The 21,611-nt window shown below is 33.6% G+C and overlaps 2 protein-coding genes across 2 annotated transcripts; both read right to left on the bottom strand.

The window, feature by feature from the left end:
- Positions 1-1,682: 1,682 nt before the first annotated feature.
- LOC114746930 (probable alpha,alpha-trehalose-phosphate synthase [UDP-forming] 11) lies at positions 1,683-4,927 on the bottom strand. Its single transcript, XM_028935205.1, has 3 exons — positions 2,707-4,927; positions 2,344-2,617; positions 1,683-2,256 (listed from the first exon to the last, which is right to left on the bottom strand). Exons 1-3 carry the CDS (start codon positions 4,707-4,709, stop codon positions 1,930-1,932), a joined length of 2,604 nt encoding a protein of 867 aa, XP_028791038.1. The 5' UTR covers positions 4,710-4,927; the 3' UTR covers positions 1,683-1,929.
- A 12,460-nt stretch (positions 4,928-17,387) lies between these two features.
- On the bottom strand, positions 17,388-21,421 carry LOC114746926 (uncharacterized). The gene is made up of 5 exons (XM_028935200.1): positions 21,285-21,421; positions 20,183-20,267; positions 18,752-18,865; positions 18,017-18,118; positions 17,388-17,799 (listed from the first exon to the last, which is right to left on the bottom strand). Exons 1-5 carry the CDS (start codon positions 21,377-21,379, stop codon positions 17,755-17,757), a joined length of 441 nt encoding a protein of 146 aa, XP_028791033.1. The 5' UTR covers positions 21,380-21,421; the 3' UTR covers positions 17,388-17,754.
- Between the last annotated feature and the right edge of the window lie 190 nt (positions 21,422-21,611).

A 21,611-nucleotide genomic window follows, 5' to 3' on the forward strand; every position in this document is an offset into this window, starting at 1 on the left:
TTACTATTTGTAAAAGATATTAAGAGAATGTCTTAAACTCTCTTTATTAATTTCTTATTTTGCTCATATTTAGTTACTCATTTTAATATCAAGACATTTGTCATTACATGGCCCCTCAAGCATTCTCTCCACCATGCATTCTTTCTCTTTTACAATCCTTTTTATTTTAATAATTTCCTTATTTTCTCTTGAACTCTCCTCCCTATAAATAAGAATTTAAAAAAAAAAGTTATAATTTTTACATATTTATTGTCTCTAATCAATTTTAACTAATTTTTTTAGTTGATATGATTTGATTAACTATTTCTTATATAAAAAAAAAAGGACAGGGAAGTATCATATTAAGCACTTAGAGAAAATAAACAAATCTTTCAATTTCATCTGATGTTCTCTTCTCTTCGCTTCAGTCGTCCGTGTGCTTGAAATGATTCGTGTCTCTGTCTCTTTCTCTCCCTCTGTAAGTTTCATGACTAATTACAACTTCCGGATAAGATTTTCAAGGAAGTGGCCAATAAAACAATATTTCAAGAGATCTTATACGCAGTGATATGATTGTGATGTAGAAGAACATCTTAATAATTTGTAAACGCATGTGTGAAATGACGCTTTATAGTTATGATACATGGCAATCTTTAACAGTAAGCAAAGTAAAAATTCTTATTCCTTAGCTTATAGACAATTTTTGAATCATCAAGTCTCCCTTTTTTTAACCTATAGCAGCATCTTATCCTTTCCATCTTTGTCATCAAGGTGGTTGGGTGAACAGTTCATTTCAATTTTCATCAATTTTTCCTTCCTTACTTAGCATCAACCATAATAAATTAAAGCTTGCCTTGCAATTCTTCACAAAACCACAAACGGGTGTGTTCAGTAATAATAACCAGTAGTTCTTTCTGTACTTTATAGCACAACAGATATATGTAACTTCAGTAATTAATCCATCAGTTTTTGCCTTAATAAGCATTTATTGCTTCCTAAATGAGAAACAAACGTGCAGCTTTATCCATTGTGTTCAAACTAAAACAAATTGGATTCAGTCATTCAAACATGATCTGAGCGATTTGCTGTTCAGTAATGAGTTGGGGATGGTCATAAATCTTTACTGCAAAATATCAAAATCCTCATTTTGATCAAAATTTAAAAAAAAAAAACCATATTTTAACTAATTCAATTTAAGGCCAAGTTCAATTTTTTGTCGGTCCAAACTTTTAATTGGATTTTTATTCTCTCTGTAAGATATAAAAAGTGAATAGATTGTAATAGTCATGATTGATTCATCTTATCTTTCTGTTGTATTAACCAATCATACCACTAGATGAAGTTGAATCTTTTTATATTACGTAACTTGATAAAATTTCCTTTAATGTCTTCCTTCTTTATCAATCACTTACTTCCAAGTCAAGAATTTCGACATATACCTAAAGTGTAGATAGAAGTTTCCACGGATTAATAAGAGGTGACAGTTTGTCAGGATAAGTTGCTAACTGCTACTAGCTTCATAATCTGTTGGAAAAACGGAAGCATTCAACCACTTGATTAATGACCGATTTACACTTCATCAGTGAAGAAAATTCTGTCCTTTGAATGATCTTCCTTCTCGTCAAGCGATTGCAAGTCTAAATGGACCTCGATGATTAGTTTAACAACAGTTGATAATAAAGAGGAAACAGAACAAGAATATGTGCAGAAGAACTAATGCAAATACTGATTTTTATTGAGGAACGCTTTCTTTGCACAGAGAATGAACTTGAATTTGTAAAAAGATTTCCCGCCAGTTGTATGCAGAACAGAATCATCTAACCTGTGGGTTTCTATGTATTTGACTTTTTAAATGAACCTATGGAAAGTAAGCACCATCACTATCTGTACAAAAGATTGTTCTTTTAGCATCATCAACACCAGTTTCTTTCTAACTCTTTTCCTTCTTTTCTATGGAGACCCTTGTGAATCCTCCAGAGAATATAGAGGCCTTGAGGGTGGTGATGCAGAAGTAGCATTAGCAAGTCCTTTGAGCAACTTGATGACTTCGCAGGTATCATCCAAATAATATTCAGCCATGCTTGGTTTCTGACCAACTGTGCATGCAAATACATGTTCTATGGTTGGCAGGTTTGGATTAGAGACTGTGGAAGCAATGCTCTCAAACATGTCTTCATCTGAACGATCATCTCCTATACACAACAGAAAATCCAGAGACTTTCCCTCACTCCTCATGCTTGATATGAGGCTTTCCACTGCTATGCCTTTGCTCACACCCTGCATCTCAGAATTTCACATCCCATATATATTATATCAGAGAGAAAAAGTGAATCTCATACATAACTTATATACTGTGATTTATACCTGAGGGTTTACTTCCACAATGTGTTGTCCTCTTTTAACAATGACTGGTTCATTGGCAAGAACACTCTCAAGGTGATCAAGAAGCTCTTTGGCTTGGGATGATCCAAAGTGAGGGTCAGCTTCTTGATGATGCCAAACCAGTGCGCTTTCTTTTTGTTCAATGAAAGAGCCATCAGTTGCTTCTGTGTAAAGCGCCATTACCGGTTCTGCAATCCTTTTCCAATCAAAGTCCATTGTCAATCCACATGTCTCCCAAGAAGAATCACTACTCCACCTGTAAAATGGAAAAGGAACAAAGATTGATGCGCAAAGAGATGAAGACCCGAACAGTTACTAATTGTTTGACATGTAACATCAGTGTACCTTGTGAAGTAACCATGCTCAGCAGAAAGACCAAGCTTCTCACATGGAGAAAACCATTTGCTTAGGCACTTCTTATCTCTTCCACTCACAATGAACACCATATTCTTGGGATCACTACATAGACAATTCAAGATGGAAATAACCTCGTTGGTCGGAGTTTTGTCGATAGATGGCTGTGGCAACATAGTACCATCATAGTCCAGAAGGATCAAACGATTGTGGGTGTTTCTATAAGCAGACGCAATGTTATCCACTGAAAGCTTCCTGAACGTAGGATCCAAAGCCACAATTCTGAACCCCAAGCCTAGACCAACGCCCCAATATCTCTTGAGATAATGCTGCCTGCATGCTCTCTCCAAGTCCTGATCAAAACTTCGAGCCCAATAAGTTACATCGTGAGAGCTGATATACTTGTAATGCTTTTCATGACGCAAATGCTTCTCCGCCTCTGGCATTGTGATCGCCAAATTCATGGCCTCCGACACCTCATCGATGTTCCATGGGTTCACTCGGATGGCACCACTCAGAGACGGCGAGCATCCAATGAATTCAGAGACTACGATGACACTCTGCTTAGGCGTTTCAGAATCATTATCATCTTCATCAAGTGCTCTGTCCAGCACAGGGCTGCCCTGTCTGCAAACAGTGTACATATAAGGCACCAAGTTCATCCCATCTCTCACAGCATTCACAATACAGCATTCAGAAATGGCACAGTAAGCAGCTTTCTCAAGTGTTGAAACAGGGCCGTTGATGACGATAATTGGCTGGTACCCTGTTTCGCCGTATTTCTCATTGACGTCCTTCGCGATCGCATTGGTCTCGTTTTGGACATCTTGAATGTCTTTACCTTCGCTCCTAGCAGGGTTCAGAATCTGAACTAGAACAACTCGCCCCCTTAAGTCCTCGTGCATATCCAAGAGCTTCCCCATTGCTAAGAACTTCAAGTTGATACCTTTGAACAAATCCATGTCATCCATACCCAAAATTACAAATTTCCCCTCAAATCGTTTCTTCAATTCCTTGATCTTCTCAGCCGTCTCCGACAAGGAAAACACCGATTCAAGCTGACCCATGTGAATTCCGGCCGGCAGGATCTTAATCATCACTGTTCGACCGTAATAATCCAGTCCTATGTAACCCCTCTTAGACTCATAATCCAGACCGAAAATCCTGCTACAACAGGACAAGAAATGTCTGGCGTAATCAAAGGTGTGGAATCCGATTAAATCACAATTCAACAAGGCCCGAAGGAGATCATCACGAACGGGTATAGTTCTATAGATTTCCGAAGACGGAAATGTGTTATGCATAAAGAATCCCAGCTTGACCCGGTGGAATCGTTTCCTCAGTAGCGTAGGCAAGATCATGAGATGATAATCATGGACCCAAACGTAATCCTCGTCTGGGTTGATCACCTCTGTTACCTTGTTCGCGAAGATTCTGTTGGCCAAAACATAAGCTTGCCACTGCGAGCGATCGAAACGAGCACCTTGGCTCGTGGACATGGGTACCATGTAATGAAACAGAGGCCAGAGGTAATGCTTGCAGAAGCCATGGTAGTACTTATTGTGAATTTCAGAGGGCAAGAAAGTTGGTACGCACTGAAACTTCTCAAGCAAAACTTGCGCCACTTCGTCTTGCTCCGACGGGTCGATCTCGACCTTCAAGGAGCCCACGTACAAAACGTCGACGTCGGAGGGTAATCCGTCTTTGAGCTGCAGCACCAAACTATCACTATCGAATTCGAAACTCCATTTCTTCGTGTTCACATCCCGATAAGCCCGTATCGGCAACTGGTTCGCGACTATGATCCTGCGCTCTGGCGACCCGGACGAAACGACTTCGTCGGATCCGGACCCAGCGTCGGCATGGTCGTCTTCGGCGGCGTCGAATTTTGATACAACTCCCGGCACCGTCGAGACTCTCGGGATCTGACACAGTGCTCGGTAATCATCGACCGAAACCAGACTCAATAGGTCTAAACAAGATCTCGAAAGCATTATGCTGAACAATGAAAATCAAATTGCCCAGAGAAATTGAAAAACAAAAAAAAAATCAAAACTTTGCAGGTGGGGAACAACCGGGGTGGGATGATTTTGCTTTCAGGTGAGGGAATTTATATACGGGCGTTACAGTTTGAAATGGGAAGTTCAAAAAATCTTCGAGAAATGGAAGTTCTTGATACTGATACACCTCCCATGACAGCAAGCTATGTCTAGAAGGAAACTTAATGCTAGTAAGTGCGGATAAGAACGAGGAGAGACCGAGAGGAGTCTTCATTTTATATGGCAAGATTGACGGTCCAGATTCGTTGAAATCACGATCTTCTTCGTGATCCTTTTTTTCTGGGACAATCCGTGAGATAACTGTAATTGATTATTCTCTTCGCTGGGGTGCCTCCATAATTAGTTTTAAAACAAAAATGCATTTCCCTGCTATTTTTCAAATAATTATGACGCCGGTGATTCGTGAATGTTGATGGATAAGAATGTGAATGTGAACATTGGAGAACATTAAAAAGAAAAAAGTTCAAATTTAAAGGACCACGTCGCGCCGCTTTGTATTTAAAAGTGAAGCAAATCTTAAATGCATTCATTTTGACCCAAGAAAAGTTTTGATATGCATGTATATTTAGTTTATATGATGTATAGTATCGGATTCTTGTATATATGGTGTTCGCATTATTGTAAAAATTATTTGGTGTGCCTAAGTGGTTGTATAGTGAAATTAATAGGAAGCAAAAGGAAATTAAGAAATAATTTGAGATAATATTGGGTGATTAAAGCAAATCTAGTTTTTAAAACTTGGGATACGGATCCTCTTGTCTTTATCCTACAAGGCTAGGGATTTTTGTTCTGTTTTGTTTTCTTGCTGATTAATGTGGTTCTCATGTTTACTGCTCAAAAATGTGGTTTTCATGTGGACATATAAATACAAAATCGTGATTGGAAAAATCATGAGTCATAAAACTAAAGGAATTATTGATACTTCCTCTCCTTTGTATATGATCTTATTAATTAAATTATGTTATTTTAAAAAATAGTTAAAAGTAATAAATATATAAAAATTAAAATTTTTTTAAAGTATGTCCTTATTTAAGAAGGAAGCAAATAAAAGAGAGAAATAATATTTATGAGATAAAGGATGAAAGAGAACATAAAATTAATTAGGGACAAAATTGATAAAAAATACATTTAATATTCAAACAATTCTTAATAGGATCTTACAAAAAAATCAAAATAATTCAAATTTTGAAATATTATAAATAGGACCGGAGAGAGTAGCTATCTAGCGTGATTATCGAGAATTTTCAATTAGTTAATTATCTGATAATTTAAATATTTAATTAGGAATTCATGTCTTGAATTTTTGCCAATAGTGGGATCTGACTTCTATTAAAGAGTTATATTGGTTAACTAGGTTATCATCTTCATTTTTATTCCCTATTCATCTCATTATACATTAAACAAAGTAAGGAATATAAATTGTCAACTATTTATCTCATAAATGTAAGCTTGAAGCAATCTAGTACTCATTGATGATATAAATAATATTCTTCCGATGCTAAATATAAAACTCATTTTGTAGTATAATTTTGTATAATAAAATTACATTATAAAATAGGTTTTATATTTAGGATAGAAGGAAGTAACAATCAACTTCTAAATTAATCTCTTAAATCTATTATAACCTCTATTATAAAACTATATTACTAGGTTATCCATCTTCATTTTATTTCCTACTCATTTCGTCGTAAAAAAACAATGAGTATAAATCATCAACTACTTATCTAGTAAATGTAAGCGGGTTGGAATTTAGTAATCGTTGATATATAATGGCAATTTAGATTGGTTCTTATCTTCCTTTGCTTCTCAATATAAGCATTTAAAAAAAATTAAAATTAATGATTTCCTATAAAATATCAGAATTACTTTAAATGAGACTCGTTAGTTAGAGGAGTTTGATTAATTAGTTAGAAAATTTGCAGACAAAAAACTAGTTAAAAAAATTTATAATTAGTTAGGGTCACTAGTTAAAAAAAAAATTAATGTTTTAAACATAACATGCTGGAATCTAACGGAAGTTATCTGTCCTTAGTTCCTGTTCTTTTTCTTACCAACCTTACTTCCTGTTCATCAACTCATAACAAATTTATATATTTTTCCTCACAAGATTGAAGATTAAAAAAAAAAGTTTAAATTTGGGGCAAATCAGAAAAGAAAGCACGGAAAGGGAGTAGGTTAAAGAAGTAGATATAAAGGGAAAAAATAAAAAGAGTGGATAATGTGATTAAAATAATAAATAGGGTTGTCTGGTGAGTTTCGGCGATGTGACTTGGGGAAGAAGAAGGTTGATGAGACTTCTTTCTTCAGTTTTTTTTTTCCTTGTTGTTGTGTCAAGCTCTGATTGGCTAATGCCCTTTCATTCAAAATTCGCCATCTGGCCCCATTCTCACCTCTTACCTTCGTCAAAGGCAAATGCCTCCTAAATTTCTCCTAAATTATGAAAAATTCTAATTTGGACTTAAGACCCACATCTTATTTTTTGGAATACGGAAACCCATGTAACGTAAATAATTCATTCCATGTCAGGTCAAAACTAATGAATTTTAATTTGAATAAAATGAAGAGCGCGGGCTCAATGTCATCATAATTTGACTTTTGACCTGACTATTTAATTTAAATTTAAAATATTAAATCAGCTTAGCACGTGAATTTTTTTTAAAAAGCTGAAATGTGAAATGTTTTATTTATCCTCTAATCAATTAGAATATATTTCAATTGATCACCAAATTTTCATCAGGTCCCTCCTAAGGATTGATGGAGTTTTATGAAGTCATATGACGTAATAACATTAAGTACTTTTCTTAAATTTTTCTTAAACAAGTGACGTCGCAGATTCAATATTTATGCGAGGGAAAAATTTTTTTAGTATCCTATTTTTTATGAGGCCACGTGGCAGAAGGAGGATGGTAATGGGGGGCCAACGTGTCAGTCAGTCAACCTCGACGCCTTTCCCAATAAATATATCGCAAACCTGTGAATCATATCGTTATCCATTCCACCACAGGCATTAATTATGCTTTTGATGGTCATGCGGATTGGAGTGGGGTCCGCCTTCAACGCCACGTGGGAAACAGGGTCCCACTTTATCTAAACAGCAATTTCACTACTTTGCCCTCAACGCTCCATCGGCGGCATCTTTTCTTCGACCGGCTGTCTTCGGCAGGGGCCCACTTCATCCGATGGTTTTCCTTTTTTCTTTTCCTTTTACTTTTCCTTTTTGGCTGAGGCTTGGAGTTGGAATGCGTACGAGGGATTATGCTAGGCCTCTTTTCATTTATTTATTTATTTATTTATTTATTTCTTACTTCCACTCCAGTGTACATCTTAATTTTTAAGTTAAATTTGAACCATTTAGAACTACAGTAAAAAAATGAAAAAGATTATTTTATCACAGGTTTCTGGCAATTTTTTTGCTGAGGGAAAAAACGGCAATGTCTTTGAAAAATTACTTTAATTCCTTTCTTTTTACAAGAAACAAGTACTTTTTTTTTTATAACCTTATTCATGTTTATAAGAAACATTTATAACATGTCTCAAATTTTATTGGCTGGCTTTTTATTTTGTCCTTATTAATTACTTATTGGCTAGTTTTCTATGACTTGCCCCTCTATTTGGTTGTATCTGTAAAGGAGGAACTGAGGAAGAGAAATTTTTTTATTATTTATAAGTTATCATGTTAAACTTTTAATATAAATATACTATTTTATCAAAAAAAGAAAGAAAAGTATATGCATTTTATTGGAGTAAAATTGTTAAATTTTAAACCATAGTTAATAAAATTTAATTTAAGTTTTTTAAAATCTCGATAAAAACATGTTAAAAATACACTACAAATAGAATCATATAGATAAACAGAGCCAGATGAAAATTTTGCCATGTCAGTACGGTGCGTACATCATTACGGCAATGTTAGCTGATGTCCATAACAGCCTCGTATATGAGTACGGGATCTTGCAACGCCAGCTAACATTAACAAATCTATTTGCGGTGTGCGGTTTCCTTCGTTGTCAGCTGTTAGGTTGGGGCCAGGATTTTCCTAATTTTTTAAGGAAAAATAAATTTTCCAAGATCAATTAGTATATATTATTTCATGTTCTTAATATAAAAATTTATTTATTTTTTATTTTAGTCATAAATATAAAATTCTAATTAATTTTATCTATCATATTTATTTATTTTTTAAAGTAGTAATAATAGTAAGTCTAGTCAACTATCTCTTGTACGAAGAAGTAGTAATTTTCTTACATGTGATTTATGGTAATTTTTCTTATTTTTATCCTTAATTTTAAAGCCCTGCTTTAATACTAGTATATTGGAAGGGAGAAAAACTTCTTTTCTTTGGGGACCCACACTCCAAAAATCCGTCTTTACGCCAAATATCTACTTGGACTTGGGGCGCCGCACTTTTCTATTGCTCCCACATAAAATTTAAAAACTCACGAATCAATATATTTAAATAAATTAAGAATATTTTTACAAAAACTATATGAGATTAATATTTAATCCCGATGTTATTGCGCGCTGCTAAAAAATAATTCTAAAGGGTGATAAAAGACATGGATATTCGCCAAATGATTAAATAAAAGTTGGGGAAATTTTAAGGAGGTTGAATATCTTCTGGGGGTAAAATTGACAGTGGGGGACTTGATCTTCTCAAAAATCATAATTAACCTAATCTTCTCGAAATTATAACCAAGTCTCTCTTTTTAAAAAAATATATTTTAAAATTAAAGATACATATTGAACTAAACTTTCCCAATAAACTAAAGTTGTAACGCACCAATCTCATTGGCCTCCAGCCAGCATGTTCAGTCCGCCAACTTTGTTCAATTTGGTCAAATAGAAAATTTCACAAAGTTCAGTCCTCTTATGTGTCGTCGCATGTTTGTTGTCCATCCAATTAATATAATAATTAAGCAGATAAGGTTGAGTTATTATTTTTATTATTATTTAAATAAAATTATTATAGAGCTGAATCAAACAGCTTCTACATAGCATAGTCTAGCCAGAATAAGTTAATCGATATGGGAATATTCATGGGTATCAGCCATTGGACCAGTCTAGCTTTCTCTCTATCTCACTGTTTTATGCCAAAGATTATTATTAATTACCACTTAATCATTGGTTTCAGGGCAATACATATACTAGTCTACTTCGTCTTCTTGTCACTTGTAGTGTTAATTTCTTGGAAGGGAAACATTTTTTATTTTATTTTTTATTGGTCTTTAATTTCTTTATTAATTAAATAACTTACGGCAGTTGACAAAGACTTCCATTAATGTTCTAGTCTTTGTTTCATGCTCTAAATCCAATCGCATTCTACGATCTTATCTCAATTCAGACGAAGAAGCTAAGCAATTTGAGTTTTAAAAGCACCAGAAATCTGAAGCTTCATCATTTTCTAAAATAACTTGATCCATCGCTTTGATTGGTAAGGTTATTCAACCTGACTTTAATTTGATTCACAATTTTTTTTAATCATTTCCTTCACGTTTTTGCATTATTATATTTTATATAAAATAAGTAAAATTTTGATATATGATGAACAAAAAATATTCGGTTTTCAATTTTTTCCGAAACTTCAAAGATTTAATATTTCAAATGTTTCATATTCTTTTCAATTTAGAGTGTTAAATCTTTAAAGAAATGAAAATACCAACGCATATATCATTAACAGAGTAAATAATACAAAAATAAATGTTAAAGAGCTTTACTACTCTTTATTGGATTGGTCGAGAGATATAAATGCAAGAATGACATTTAATTAAGTACTAAGTGCTTCAACTAAAACATTATCTTCATCTGCATTTCTTGTATAAATTTTTTCTTCGGTTTTAATTATAAGACCCTATTTACAGTTTATAAATAAAGTCTTATAATTAGAATATAGGGTAATACTCTTCCGGTCGTTAATATAAGATCTATTTACCTAATTTGATTATATTAAAGAAGTTAGGTAAGTTAATTAATGATAAGAAATATGAATGATATATTTTTTCTAAAACACTATAATCATCTTCCTTAATATCCTCTCTCCTTATTTTATTTGATTATAGTTAAAGGAGTATTTATAAGAATAATTTTAAAAAATTAGTAAATATAAAAATATATCTTATATTTAGAATTAAAATTAATTTAATAATTAGATCGGAGAAGTATAATTTAAACCTATACGAATAGATACAACTAATTACAGAATATTCTTGGATTTCTTTGTGTGATCTTTGATGCTAGAACAATAAAGAGAAAAGAGAGGAATATTGTATTCTAAAAAGAGGATGAGGAGCGAAAGAAAAGCACAACAGTCGATCTGTCCTTTTTTTGGGCTTTGTGTGTATTATTAATATAATGTTATAGTACTGTAAACCATATCCTTATCTTCAAAGCCATAAACCTAACTCATTTAGACATCATTATGGTTGCATCTGACAAAACAAAGCAACCCTTGTAACAAAATTAATAACAGTATAATTGTTTATAAAAAAAAATCAAATGAATAGTCTCATTTTAATCCACAATGAAAATTATTCCTCTCATATTAAGTCATAGTGGAAAAATCCAAATCACTAGTTAACGTTGGATGTCGCGTTTTATTTATGCCATGCTACCTAATTTGCAAATTGGCCATGCGTAAGTTCTCACAAACCTAACACTTCCTCTTATCCAAAATGTAATAAATAAATAATTTATGAAAATTAAATTAATTATTTATAAAAAAATTGTGTTGATTTTTACAATACTTGATTAATCATTTTCATAACAAACTAACCAATCGATGAGGAAATGTCATTTTAATATCTGCAATAATAAATATAATTTAAAAAATTATAAGTTTAAAGTACAAGATGCATTAACATTTTATATTTAGAATTAAAATAACCATTTCATTTAGCTTTCATGTTTAGGATCGGAGTTAGAAACTATTGTAGAAACTAAATTAAGAGAAAATTGATCTTTGGAGAATGAGTCTTTATTTTATAAAACAAAAGCATTTTAACAAAAATGCGTAAAAATGCAACAAAACGTCATACTAAAGAAGAAAGAAGACATAGGGCATTTTAGAACTTCAATGCAAGTGGAGTATATTCGAGATATTGGTTCAAACTTCAAACAACAAAGAGCAATACTACACCACGTACGAGTCCCTCTCCTACTCCTTCGATTCTTTGCTCTTTTCTTTGTGCTAATCACTACACACACAAACATAAACTAGTTTCGGTATTTATCATTTTAATGAGCATCCTAACTCATCAGATTTTAATCATTGGGATCTCATTTGAATGGTTAGATTTTAAATTTTTAATTAACTATTTTTAAATGAAAAAAATTATTTTTTGAAAAAATAATAGTTAAGAAATTATTTTTATTTTATATTCTATAGCTCTTAAAATAATTATCCTGGACAAATAAAAATAAAAAAGTAATTAAATCTAGACTATCTAAATAAAATCTAAATGATTTAGATCTGATAAGTTTAAAGTGATGATGATGAGCATCGTAAGTAGTTCCCTATATATATATATTAATCTTTGTCCAAAACAAAATCACTATATATATATATATATATATATAACATTATTCCTACTTTACTTTTGACGAATATAATCATGCTTATCAACATTTTGCCTTGGAAACCCCAATGATACGCATGAACCGAAAACCAAACGAAAAATCATGAGAGATGTTCCGTTAAACATTGCGTTATTTCTGATTGGCCGGCATGTGCTGAACAAAACCTTATGAATTATGATAACAATGTTGGTTAGCAGGCTGGCTTTATATACCTGTAACAGTAAGAATAATACATGATCATCTTCTTCTTCTTATCCTTAATAGTACCCCCAAAAAAAAAAAAAAGCTAGGGTTTTATAAGGTGCTTCATTTCATGTCGGGTTTGCTTGAAGCATCTTTGAAACATTGTACCACACAAAAGCCAGACATTAGGTAGACCAATGCATATGTTAACATACACAAATTGTCCACCTGTCTTTGATTAACGATATTGCTTACCTTTTTCTTTTCCAAAATTACAATTTGTAGATGGACATAATCTCATGCTGGTGGGGCAGGTGTGGAGTCCTCTTTGAATTAATTCCCAGAATTTGAATCCAAATCTGTAGGAGGAGGCGCCTTACCCTAAATGCAAAGCTCATTTATTAGTTTTCTATTTCAGTAGAAAATTTGAATATACTAATGAAAGGCTTATAACTTTGAAACAGTGGGGCAGAAGTCTCCCATCGAAAGTTTGAAAATTTATCGATGAGTGAGATCTAAAGAATACTCGTAAGTGCTATGTGTATATAGAATTTGCAGACTATCGATATTTTCTGTGTATAAAAATGTATCGGTTCATTCTCATCATTAAAATTTTCTATATATAGAGGACTTTTCAGTTTTTTTCTATTAGTTTTTGTTTTGAAATATCTATCTATGCGAGGAATAAATTTTGAGAAATATCTTTATAACCTATAAGTAATTTAGATTGATCATTTAATATAGTGAAGTGACATGTTTTCATTATTTAAATATATAGATGTATATCTTTTAAGGATATATATAAACCCTGGTAAAAAAAAAAGAGGATATATATAAACAATTTTTTATTACTTATTATTCATCGTAGTATTTTTTTTTACTGGCATCATATTAGATGATCAATGAAGATCAAGTAAAACAATTTTCAATATTTGTATCATTTTTTTTATCTTACCGTGTTTTTTATTTTTACGTTGTCCTTAATAGTCGAATAGTTCAGTAAATAAAAAAAGTTATTATAGTTCTATTAAATATAGAGTTCATGAACCTGATATCAAGATCGATGTATGGGTACAAAATGTTAGATTCATGGTTAAGAAACGTTACACATCGGGAATTGAAGAATTTGACTTGCTTCTCTCAATCTTGTTGGGTGGGAAAACTCAAATAATCATATATATATATATTAGTAGTATATGTTTTATAATTTAATTTCATGTTCCGTTGGTGGCAAAAAAATAATAATTTAATTTCATGTTCAAATTCAATATCGGCAAAAAAGAAGAAGAAGAAGAAGGGAATATTTGTTTCTTGAAGCTGAAGATTCCTTAAGCCTGCACGTATGAACAAGGACGCAACACGTCGGTCAAGGATAAGGGCCACGTCCATTCGTCCACATGGTGGCCAACTCAAATTAAAACACGAGCTCCAAAAGTGACCTGACCCCACCGAGATTTGATAAGAGATTGGAAAGAGAAAAAGGGAAATTAGAGAGGATTAACATCACTAAATAATATATTTAATTTCCCCCTTCAAATATGAAAGATATTTTTTACAATAAATTTATATATATAATTTTTGGGTGTGGAGGCAGGGGTTAGATGGGATTAGAAAAGTAAGTGAAAGAAGAAGAAGTGGTTGGAGGGGAAATTAGCCACGTTGAAGAGAGTTTGGCATGAAAAATATTGGGTTTGCGTGAGGGAGGAGGGAGTTTAAGTGAAAACAAACTTCTCCATACGAGTGACCGGAGAGATAGATAGAAAGCTTCAGTTTCGTGAGCATCTCCATCTTTTATCCTTTGTTGGGTTTGTTCCAACAATGCCTCTTTCCTAGGAAGCTACTTCGTTTGTTCACTTGCCACTTCCTCCATATCACTCTGCTTTCCCCCCACTCCCGCCTTCTCTCTTGTCTTTTCTCCCATTTCAACTACTATTTCTATCTATCTATCTATCTCTATAGTTTTTAATATAAAACCTATTTAACTAATTTGATTAGATTAAAAAAGTTAGTTAATTATAAAAAATATGACACGTTTTTTCTAAAATACCATAATCACTTTTCTTAATACCCCATCTTCCTCTTTTACTTGATTATGGTTGAGGGAGTATCCATAAGGATAATTTAGAGAAAACTGATAAATATATTTAAGATAAAAAACAACTTAACAATTAGGTCTTATATTGAGGATCGGAGAAGTATTTAAGTAGAATTATAATGGTAAAAAATGAAATAATTATTAGTAATTCTTAACAACAAGTACGTAGTTGTCATTTATAATTTTAAAGTTTATCTTGTTGGTTATTAGGACTTTTTAATAATTATTTTTTTTATTTCAGATTTTATAATAATTGTCCCACCTATCTACTCTCTCTCCCTGCAATTTCTTCAAACTTTGCATCCCTTCTCTCTCACTACTATTCAAATACCAACCTGGCCCTCTTTCTTGACTTATCAACATTCAGGTTATATTCTTTCTAAGATAACATGCCATCAAGGCGTCTATCATGTCATAAAGGTTTGAACTCTAACTTGATAAATAAAAGTTTTGAGGTGAATTTTTTTTTGATAAGGTGTTTAAATATCTTAAAAATATACATAAAAATACTCAATACCTGAAAGATTTTTTAACTCTTATATGTTTCAAAATTTTATTTCGTAACATTTTTGTCACGGACTGTTATTCATTATTAAATTTGATGGTTAAGAATATAGTTAAACTTAATGATGGATAGTAGCTAGAATATTTCTATTACGAAAATAAACTTTCAAAGCATAGAAAAACCAAAAAGAATTTTCAAATACTGGGTGTTTCTTTATGGATATTTTCAGAATATTTAAGTATGTTGTCCCCTTTTTTGGAAAAAAAAATTTATCGAAAGTTGAATCTTAAGTTTTATAATTTACGGAAAACTTTATAGGTTAAGAGATGCCTGTAGATCATCAAATACTGAAATAGTTCATCTCAAATCTTCATTTAATTTTCTTTCTCAAAATAATGCTACTTTATCCTCTCAAAATCTAGTTTTCTTTCCGCATCAGCTAATAAAAACACTGTTGTGTCTCTCTGAAAAAGATCCAATATATAAGCATATAGAAGATCACTGTGGATCCTATGGCCAGCTGGAAAGGAAAAGGAAATCACACCGACAAATTGAAAAATGCTATTTGGAGGCAGAATGAAGGAAAAAGGAACAGCCATTTGAGGGAACTTTCTCGTAACTAAATTCGTGGGAATGAAAAGGTGATTGATGTAATCGCAAACCTAAGAAACTCAAAGCAGTTGAAATATCATGGGCAGTACTCAACCGGGTGTTTGGCCAAATTAGATATTCTAACAATGCGTCAATAGGCCTTCTATATATTTATTTCTTCCTTATGCTTTTTTTGTGCATTCAGTGTTTCATATTATTCTTTCCATTTATGTGAATATTCAATTTCTGAACTCAACTTATACTTATTGCCAGTTGTTCTTGCCTTATATGATATATCCTCCACCCCTTTCTTTACGGCAAGTCATGTTCTTACTCCAAAAATGAAATGAAAATGCAAATGCAAATCAAACCTTTTCTTTTTCTCTGTTTTTTTTTAAAAATCCGAGTCAATTTATTATTCAAGTTTCAAACGAAGGTTTTTTTTTTTTTTGTGTGGGTCAACTGTAATGTGGATGGTCTGAACTCATGAAAAATTAAATAGGTACAATAATACCAATTTAATTACTATTAACTTTTCGTCCCTTTTGACTTCATAGGATAAGAACAAGGACTTCTTTTCATGACAGGTTTCATAAAAGAGAAGTTTGGAAGTTGTCTTGTGTTGTGTTCAAGTTGTGTGCAGTACACAGCAGACACCATGAAGGAAACTATATCTAGAATGTTTCCGCCCACACTTGATATTTTCAGTAAATTTAGTAGAGCGCGCGCATTGGTAACTGTTATCTTCTTTCTTGTTATATTCTTTCTTTGTTAATTCCTTTCCCATTAGTGGATATAAATTTTGTTGGCTATGCTTCTTTTTCCTTTACAAGAGAAAATGGGACAAATGGGGAAAAAATTAAAGCAGTCATTCCTCATTTAGTTTATGATATCAACATTGGGATTGCGCTTTTCGGTCACTGATGCAAAAGCCCATAGACGTTGTTCATTCAAAAAGTTTCTTCTCCAGTCCAAATCCTGTAATAAGAATCCGACCACAACTCTTGACATTTTCTTCTTCAGTTTATTTATTTTTTATTTTTTCTTTCTACCTTTTCTTGTAACGAGTTGAGTTCTGCACTTCACTCTTTGCATGGATGAAGGGATTGAGATGAGTTAGAGAGGCTACTTAGATTGACTGAAGATTTGGCCATCTCTTATCTCAGAGCATTACTGCCCTTACTATGAATAAAACAGGACCACACAGCCTATTGCCCCCATTTTGATCCTGTTTATCTTCCAACCCGATCTTCCTCCATAGCAAAGCAGAGATCCATCAATATTCCAAATTCTAGAAACACCATGAACTTACGCCTGGGTTTTATTAATACGAATTTCCTTCACCAGAGTATCCATCCCTGCATTGAGAAGAAACCAAAGCAATTCCCATCCCATACCTTGCTTCCAAATACAAGATTTAGAAGCTCACATGCACTATCCTACAAACTTTTCTACACAAGGGACGAAAAAGAAAAAGGCCATCATTAACCAACATGCTGAAAGTTGTAAAGACCCAAGTGTGCAAAAGTTTTCGTTTCTTGTCATAATATTAATTTCTTTTTTGAGGCCATATGAGAGCAGTGAAATGTGGTATAATTACTGCTGCTGAAACATCATCCGGTGAACTGAAGATTACTGCCAGCAGACCCAGAAAATAATAACCATATATAGCAAAACTGAATTCATTGCGAGAATCTCATATCCGAAGTAACATCATCTTGGATAAGTAGTTACAGGTTACAGGAAAACAGAGTGATGCACGTTGCATGGCTTTATACATCAGAGGAAAGTTAACCTCATTGGTATGGCTTGTATATAGCAAAACTGAATTCATTGCGAGAATCTTATATCCGAAGTAACATCATGTTGGATAAATAGTTACAGGTTACAGGAAAATAGAGTGATGCACGTTGCATGGCTTTATACATCAGAGGAAAGTTAACCTCATTGGTATGGCTGGTACATATTGATTGCAAAGAATGCGAAAGAATCTGTCGTTCTTGAATATGTAACCATGCACCTCTTGGAAGGGTCTACCGCACAAAAAAGTGAATAATTGCACTCAAGTAGTCTGCCAACTGAAAGAAATAAAAAAATATTTACCTATCGTCCCAGTAAATTTTAAGCCGAATGGACCCAGGAGAAAATGAGTGTATATCAAATGCTCATCCACTTGGGTGTGTTTTGTGCTTTCGAGTGCGTGGGTGCGTTGTGTAATTGTGTTCAGGCAAGAACAGTGTGCATATATGACTTGAGGATATGAGCGAATCTGAGAAAAAATTTACATATTTTCACCTGCATTAGAATACTTTTTCCAGTTTGACCCTCAATAACCAAGCCAGCTGTGAGACCAATCATTGCCCATGCTCCATTGATTGCCTCAATTTGACGTCTCCTCTACAGTCACAACATTAAGTTGATTCAATTGAACAGATTAACGGGGCCCCACTAGACTACCTGTGCAGTTCCTGACAAACACTTTTGGTTCCCAACAGTGGTAGGAGGAAAAAGACTAGCTAAACTTGTACGCTTCTAAAATAACAATCAAGCATCTTATAAATGGGCATCCTAATTTATCACGTATATGGAAACACATACAAAGATATTGAGCGGGCGTGTGTGTGTATAAAGAAAAGAATATCCTTATAAACATAAACAACAGAAATAAACATGAAATTTCTGTGTTTGACAAGCCCATACATTTTATAAGCAGGTTTCCAAGTGTTTGGGAAACTAAAATTCACTAGCAGACAAGTTACCAATCGCCGTGCTCATTTGATGGCAGTAATTATTGGAAAATAAGAAACTTCCAAGTCAATTGAATTCCAGGAATTTCTCATGGGATGTAAGGGGAACACATGCCGGACCTCTTGAGATCCGCCAGAGTTCAACAGATGTATTTTCACCTAAGATGTAATTTTAGCTAATACCACTTCCCTCAAAGAAAGAAAGAAGAGAAAAAAGAGATAAAATTGTGTGCAAATCACACATAGGTAAACAATATCAAATCCTAACAAAGATTTCGTTCACCTTGAGTTTCTCCCTTGTTTTAATTTGTGCCATTTGTTTGGCAGCCAATCGCTTGGCTTCTACAGGATCAACCATGTTCACATCATTCTTTGAACCATCTTTCCCCGAAGAAACCTGCAGCAATAATGAAAAATGAAGATTTTATTAAAGGAAAGATAGCATGCCATAAAGAGCAGAGCCAATTTATCTTCAGATAGTAATAAATTAGCATGTCACAGGAGAAAAAGGGGACACAAACTTGTTTGTTATCTTAACACAAGCTAAAGATGGAAGGCAACAAATATTAGCAACAGAAGGTCATAGAACTCAACGTACTTCAGAGAAATATTTCATTATAGCATATTAAATGACACAAATCCAAACTGAGCATGAATTAGTCTAGCAAAGAACCAAGTAGTTTGGATGAAATCAGCATGCAATGGCCCATGGAAGACACTGCTCAAGAAGATAGCAGTCCTCATCTTCTAACAGAGTGGTGCCTGATGGTGATGTTTAGCATATAAATGATCATGATCACAAATTTTATAGCACAGCATTTAGACACAGATGATATTAGCAAGTTTGAAAACCTTGGAAGTTTAGGGAGGTTAAGAATGCTTTCAATGTACAACTCCAGTTTTCTCGTCTATTTCCAGTGGGCAGCAATTGCATTAGTCATAAAACCGATAGAACAAGCATCCTTAATGCATCACATTGGGGAAACTACACCAACTCTCAGATCAGGACTGACTGGGATATGCCAGGTCAGTCTCCCCTCGAAATTAACTTAATTGATGTTCGCAGCGATAGTCCCCAACCCCCCCCTTTTCTTCCCCTGGGAATTTTTTGGGCCAAATGATTCACAAATGTAATTCAAAGTATTTAAAAGCGCACAACTCCTGACTATAGCACCACTTCTACCTTCATCATTCCCTGCTTTTTTCTCACAATTTTCTGTTATTTTTCTTCACTCATGCACTTGTCTCATTTTGCAAGTGCATGTTTGGTTCAACATTACTGCATAAACCATGAATGAGATCATACCTAACGTTTTGATAGGTTCCAACAGTTTATATAAGCAATTCAAAAAGAGACATATGATCCTTTCCTCTCCTAAGGTTAGTTCTTTTAAGTCAACAATGGATCTGAGGTATTTCTTACTCATAGACATTTCACGCCAGAGAAGAATATTATAAGTCATCATACCACACGAGTGTAAGGAACAAATTCATGCATGTTCCAGAAGTAAAAGATGACACCAAGATCAAGCAAATTGCTAATATCATCAAGATTGATATCTATTAGAAATCGTTGTAGATTAATTTCTCTAACAATAATCTCCACGCATGCTTCTACATCAAATCACTCAATCAAATCACCCCTCTTTCTAGTCTATAAAAACGACATATACTATATATAAGAAGCACAAAGATGTCCAGACTTGATGCGTACATTGGAATTTGCCAATATTCGAATTGCTTGACCCCTGGTTCTGCTGGAAACTAAGCCTGCATCTTGGTCCCTTCTCCATTGCCATCTGAAATAAAAAGGGGATTATTATTTTTCTCCCATTTCATTAGGTTGCCAATAAGTAACAAAATATCTTAATCAAACATCAGTTTCACCGGCATAAGCTCGTAAAAGATTTCAATAGAATCAAAGCTCTATAACTAACTGGGTCTATCAGATTCCCGCAGAGTACGTCATGAACAGAGTAAATCTGATGAGCACTTGAGGCCTTTTTCTTGAGAAATCAGCAATAAAACACCAGTAGCTCTTGAAGGTGCTAAACCCTCAAACTGGTACTGATATCTTTTATTGTAAAAAACCCATCATGGCAAAGACTAATTGGTTTTCATCAAAATCTAGCAATAATCTGCCAGAATAGAATGAACCCTCTTATTTTCATTCCAATATTAAAACCAAGTCTCTTGTTCTGCATGCCATGCTATTTTCTGCCACATCAATTTTTAAAGAACTGACAAGCTATTACAACAAAGTACGATAAAAATCAATCTAGCAGAAAAATATATTTTAGAATTCCCAAGGAAAGCAGCAAGTTCAAGCTGGAATTATTGTCCAAATTCCATACACATATTCGACACCTGAATGGAGAAGTAATCACTAGTCATTTTATTTAATGGAATGTTTCGACTCATTCCCAGTTACTGGTTACGTATGATACCAAGATGAGCAACGGTACCGCTTCATAAATAAAGTACCCATCAATCATTAAGGCGGGGATCCATATTTCACAAAAAATTATGCTTTATAACCAGTCGCCAACATAAGTTCGTAGAACTGGCTGAGGAAATTGAATTGCAGATAAATCCGGGAAGATTCGAGAGCCCAGTTCAGTTCTCTTCCATTAAAATTTCGGCAGCACAAACGTGATTATAAAAAGAATGGAAACCCAAACATGTAAGAATATCAGATTAAGGATTGAACTCATTCGAAATATGTTTCTCATCCGTTGAAAGAATTGGTCTTGGAAACAAGTGTTATAAAGAACATGGAGGGAAGCAGAGGCCCCTGAGACGATAGCTGAACTTACTTGAGGATTGCGGCAGAGTGATGTTGACTAGGGAAACTTGGTGAAGGAGAAGATGGAAGGCGACCGTTGATCGTTGGCAGAATAGTGAAGGCCATATTCCAGAGGCTTCCTTTCAGCCCCGTTTATCTGTTCCGGGCTTTTTGTGACCGGTAGCAAAGCTGAAGCCGACAAAATTTAACTGTGCTCAAACCAAATATTAAAATATAAAAAATTGGGGAAAAAATATCTAATAAAAATTTTAGTGATGAAAAAAACTTGATAAATTTTTATACCCAAAAAGTAATACTACCTCCTATTCTAATTATAAGATTATAAATGATGTTTTAT

The sequence above is a fragment of the Neltuma alba genome, unplaced genomic scaffold (assembly GCF_004799145.2).
Source record: "Neltuma alba isolate B1F8T4 unplaced genomic scaffold, ASM479914v2 tig00005139_pilon, whole genome shotgun sequence".
NCBI lineage: Eukaryota > Viridiplantae > Streptophyta > Magnoliopsida > Fabales > Fabaceae > Neltuma > Neltuma alba.